This window comes from Nicotiana attenuata, unplaced genomic scaffold, assembly GCF_001879085.1.
Source record: "Nicotiana attenuata strain UT unplaced genomic scaffold, NIATTr2, whole genome shotgun sequence".
In the NCBI taxonomy this organism is placed as follows: domain Eukaryota; kingdom Viridiplantae; phylum Streptophyta; class Magnoliopsida; order Solanales; family Solanaceae; genus Nicotiana; species Nicotiana attenuata.
Window position 1 is genome coordinate 45,897 of NW_017671221.1, and position 5,108 is coordinate 51,004.

Genomic DNA, 5,108 nt, shown 5'->3' on the forward strand with positions numbered 1-5,108 from the left:
ATATTTACTTAGGTAAAAGAAATATTTTAAAACAAAAATCCAAGGAACTAAAAGCAATGAATTGATTTAAATAGTTTCCCTTAATGAGGGAACGACCACATTGGATACTCCTGTACTTTGTCGTGCATAGCTAGAATTAAGAAGATACGTAGGTAAAAGCTATTAATTATATAGGCTTTATTCTCTATTCATTTCTAGTAAAATAAATTACAAAATCGATTCATACAGCACTATTTATTTTTTCCCTTGTTCGATTCTATGTCCTCTATATTTCTCTTTTTGAACTCCTGGTAGTTATCAGGTGAAAACATATATATAATCCCTACGAATTCTTTTTTCCTCCGTTTTCACCGTATTATCTTCAACTCCAGAAGTTGCAAGCAGAGATCTAACATAATATTCCTAGCTTGGGAATTAACTTATAAATGTATCAAAAGATGTACAAGAAGGGTAGCCTACATGGTGGAATTAGTAGAGAGACGCGCGACAATTATGAAAAAACATTAATATATTAAAGTAGTTGTGCAGTTGTTTGCTGAAGCCAATTGGAGAAAGTTTGGAGAGTGTTCATGTCAGCTCTGTATTGCTTCTGTGTAAACTCTAGGAGGGCTGGCCATGTGAAGTCTGGATATATTCTTGGATTGTTGGAGTCGACCAATTCAGTTGGTGGGCTCACCACCTTATCCTTCTTGGGACAAAGAAAGAAAGCAAGAGATTTCCTAGGTATTTTGTTGTTTACCACTGCTCTGTGCAAGCAACTTTTGTATCTTCCATTTGATAGTGCCTGCCATAAGGGAAATCCACGTGTTATCTGTTTTCACTTTACCCAAAATTCAACTATACACAAGAGTAACAAAAGGCATCGTATCAAGGATATAATTAAGTAAAAAAAAAATCATAATCTTCTCTAATCATTTAAACTTTTAGTTGAAACGATCGTCAATGAAACATAATCGAGCAAACAACCATATCTCTATTTGTCAGGTAAACACTCATATTTGTCTTTCAAAAAAGCACTCAAATTGCTATGTAATGTACGTTAACAGTAGTAAATGACATCTTACCATAAATGTGTCGCCAATGTTAACCACAAAAGCATTGAAATTTGGAGTGATGGAGCGCCACTCGTTGTCCACAAAAACTTGAAGTCCCCCAACACTATCTTGATGTAGAATTGTTAATGATGTGGGATCACAATGAGGTCCTGTTCCTAAAGTGAGCTCTGGTTTTTGACATGGTGGATAATAGTTTAGTCTCATTATTGATTCATTTTCTTGAAAGAATTCTTTGAAGTGGTTCCTGCTCACACCAAGGCTCAAACCCAATAGTTCCATTATCCCTAGAGAAAGTGTGCTCATGGCTTTGCTATAATCTTGGTAAACCTTCCTATAAAAGAACAAATTAAAAAAAAAAACAATTAATATAATTGACTAGAGGGGAAAAAATTCAAAATTAAAGGAAGTTACTCTCTCCCTATTATTTTATATGGTGGTGTTTGACTGGACACATAATTAAAGAAAAAAAGATAGACTTTTGGCATATATCAAATGTAGTAGAAATAAAGAAAGGGATGCTATTTACGAATTAGCCATTGCGTCTTGAATTTCAGTTTTTCAGTAATAAAAATGTTCTGAATTATCTTGAAGTTAAGATTTTGTGTAAAACTTTCAGGACAAAATAAGTAATGGCTAATCTCTAAATAGTATCCCTGAGAATGACTATCTGTCATTAAAATTTGTAATCTTTGCCATGGCGTTTTTATGAGTATAAAAGCGTGTCATTAAAGGTAAAATAGGAAGTTTAAAGTTAAAAAGCTTCCAAATATAGAAAACTATCAGTATTCTATTTGGAACAGACAGGGTTTTATTTAAATTGACGAATATATATAAGGGAAGGTTAAAACAGTCACATTCTCTTACCCAAGATGGCTAAAATTTTCACCCATTGTCCTTTGAAAATAATCTTCAACTATGTGGGAGGATCCTTCCTCAGCAGAGTATTGAAAAGAAAGTGTTTCTTTCCAAGGTAGCTTAGAAGAAAATCTTCCAGTAAAGCTACTAGCATAACCACAGTGCTCACCAATCTTCCTTTGAGCTTTTTGCTTCTCATTAAGTGGCAATTCAAAGAACAAATCCATGTAACGATGTGCATTAGAAATGAGATTAGTGTCAATTCCATGGTTAATAACTAGAAAAAACCCATGTTTTTGACATGCTTCATTAACAAGGGTAGCTGCTTGTTTTGTTGCAAAAGGATCACCTGAAAGTACTCCTCCTAAATCAATATATGGCACTTGAAGTTCTCGAGCATTAGCACAAGGTTTCTCGTTGTCTGGCCATATGAATTGGCTTGGTATATTCGACTCATTTTTCATTACTGAGGCATCAAAAATCAATGGCTCTTTGGATGTTCGTGGCATAGTAAACTTATTTCTTGTGATCAGACAATCAACGGCCATTGCATGCACTTTAATTTTCTTGATATTTGATAGTGAAAAGATGATAAAAGTAGTGAGAGATAGGGAATAGAGTTTATTAAAAGAGAGTTGTGACAAAGGAAAAGCCAAAGGCCGTTCGATGGGGGAAAATAGGTGAACAAAAATTGGAATCTTATAGGCCTTGTGGTGATGTCTCTAACACAGAAAAAAGGAACTCCAAAATTGACCACTTTGCTTAGAAGGGCTTATCAATGTTTAAAATTACATGTTGGTCCATAAGTTATTTGTCTTTTCTGCATGTTGACAGGAAAGCGATTCCCGATAGTGTTTTGGCGTTTCCTTTGTAGGGTAACTATAAGAATTTGCCTAAGATATATTTTATTCGCCTATATTGTTAGTGTAAATGTAAAAAAAAAAAATGTATCTAGTTTATTCAATTTATGACAGGTTATTTGCTTAAAGTTATTAAATTAGATTTACAATAAATGATTATTGTAGTGGTATGTCAATTTGACCTGATAATACACAAAATCAATAGGCTGCTACAATATTGAAGTTGTTTACCCTAAAAATCATATAACAATTAAATTTATAATGTGGTTTTAAGGATATGCGATTTCACACAATACCAATTGATAAGTAAGAAAATAAGAGGTAGACTCGCATTGTAAATAACCCAAACCAGTATGCAAACAAAGCTTCAGCCTTGAATTAAGGTACCCTCGAGGTGATAAAGTATGAGAACAGTAAAGATTGGATAAATTGATGAACAAGAATACGGGTCAGAAAAGAGGAGCTATATTGCTTATGTTTCAGTGAATAATGCTACAAATGATTGGAACTCCTCTTTATATAGTAGAGAAAACCTAATTATGGTATGTCTCTAATTACGGAAGGAAATCGTATAAACAACTAATTAACCGCTTCTGATTTGGTCCGTTCCGAGATTCACACCACGATCCTCGATCAATCACGGATATCTCGCTCTTTCCGTTACTAATCTATCCCTGATGTTACTCGAAGTCTATCTCCCCTGCCTTCGATTGATACCAACCTCGATCTCGAAAGAGACTTCAATCTCAAACTCGATGCCTTAGCTCTTCGATGCAACGTCCTTGTTTCGATCAAATAGTGAAATCGGGTAGCCCCGATTTCTACCGTATACAAAAGTGTAAATCAGCTGAAATTACAAGCGCAAGCTTTTTCTTTAAAAAACTTAATTACGTTTCTCTTTTATGAAGAATCAAAATAGAATTGCAAGCTCAATATTAGAAAGAATAACTGGAAGTAGAATTGAAATTTTTGTGGAAGAAAATAGTTGGATGGTTTATTCAATTCACTGATGGCCTTATATAGGCTTACAAATTAGCTTGAACCTGTTATCCCACTAAACAAACTCTCCTAAACTTTAGGAAAAGATATCTGAACTCTAGAAACTAGAAAAAAATATTTGCAACTAACAATAACAAAATAACAACTTGAAGCTAAAAACTAGCTATACTACAGACTTAGTCAACACTAAATGGAACTGATGTTGTACAACTTTAACACCCCCTCTCGACATCAGCTCTCATTATCTTAACCATACCTAGTTGATAGCATAAACTTTCAACCTTGTTGACACTTAAACCTTTTGTGAACAGGTCTGCTATTTGATGTTCGGTTTTAACATGCTCCAAAACAATTTCTCCTTTCAACACTTTTTCCCTGATAAAGTGATAATGTATTTCCACATGCTTAATCCTTGCGTGGAAAACTGGATTTTCAGCCAAGCGAATTGCTGACTGATTGTCACAGTACAAGGGAATCGCGTAGCCTACTGGTTGTTGTACATCTTTCATCAACTGCATAAGCCATGTACTTTCTTGAGCTGCAATTGCTGCTGCCCGATATTCCGCTTCTGTTGTTGACAAAGATACGGTTGGTTGCCTTTTGCTGCACCAAGAAATTGCTCCAGCTCCAAGCTTAAACACAAATCCAGTAGTTGAGCGACGGGTATCATGGTCTCCTGCATAGTCCACGTCACAGTACCCAACTAACTTGCAATCGTCACCTTTCTCATACAAAAGACCATAATCAATTGTACTTTTTACATATCTTAGCATTCGCCGAACATCCTCCATATGATGCTTCTTTGGATTGTGCATGTAACGACTCATTACACCAACTGCAAAAGAAAGATCGGGTCGAGTTTGAGTTAAATAAATCAGACTCCCTACCAATTGTCGATACATCGTCACATCTTCTAAATCCTTCCCTTCGGGCGCACACATCTTGGCATTTGGTTCAATTGGTGTTGCAATTGGCTTGCACCCCAGCATTCCGAATTTCGTCAACAAATCTCTGGATACTTTTTTTTATGAAGAAAAATTCCTCCTTGAGTACGATCAATCTCCAGGCCAAGAAAATGCTTGAGCTGTCCAAGTTCTTTCACGTGAAACCGAACAGATAAATTCTCCTTTATTTGGAGAATTTCATCTTCATTATCACCAGTTACGATCAAGTCGTCGACATATACTAGCACTATAGCTAGCTTTCCTCCATTGACTTTGACAAACAAACTTGAATCTGCAGATGTAATAAAATAACCAGTTTGAGTTAAAAATTCAGCAATTTTACCATACCATGCCCTTGGTGATTGCTTTAATCCATAGAGCGCTTTCCTTAGCTT

The 5,108-nt window shown here is 35.3% G+C and overlaps 1 protein-coding gene across 1 annotated transcript; it reads right to left on the bottom strand.

Annotated features, from left to right (window-relative positions):
• Positions 1-389: 389 nt before the first annotated feature.
• LOC109206792 (gibberellin 20 oxidase 1-like) lies at positions 390-2,577 on the bottom strand. Its single transcript, XM_019369656.1, has 3 exons — positions 1,920-2,577; positions 1,065-1,386; positions 390-784 (listed from the first exon to the last, which is right to left on the bottom strand). Exons 1-3 carry the CDS (start codon positions 2,456-2,458, stop codon positions 512-514), a joined length of 1,134 nt encoding a protein of 377 aa, XP_019225201.1. The 5' UTR covers positions 2,459-2,577; the 3' UTR covers positions 390-511.
• Positions 2,578-5,108: the final 2,531 nt, after the last annotated feature.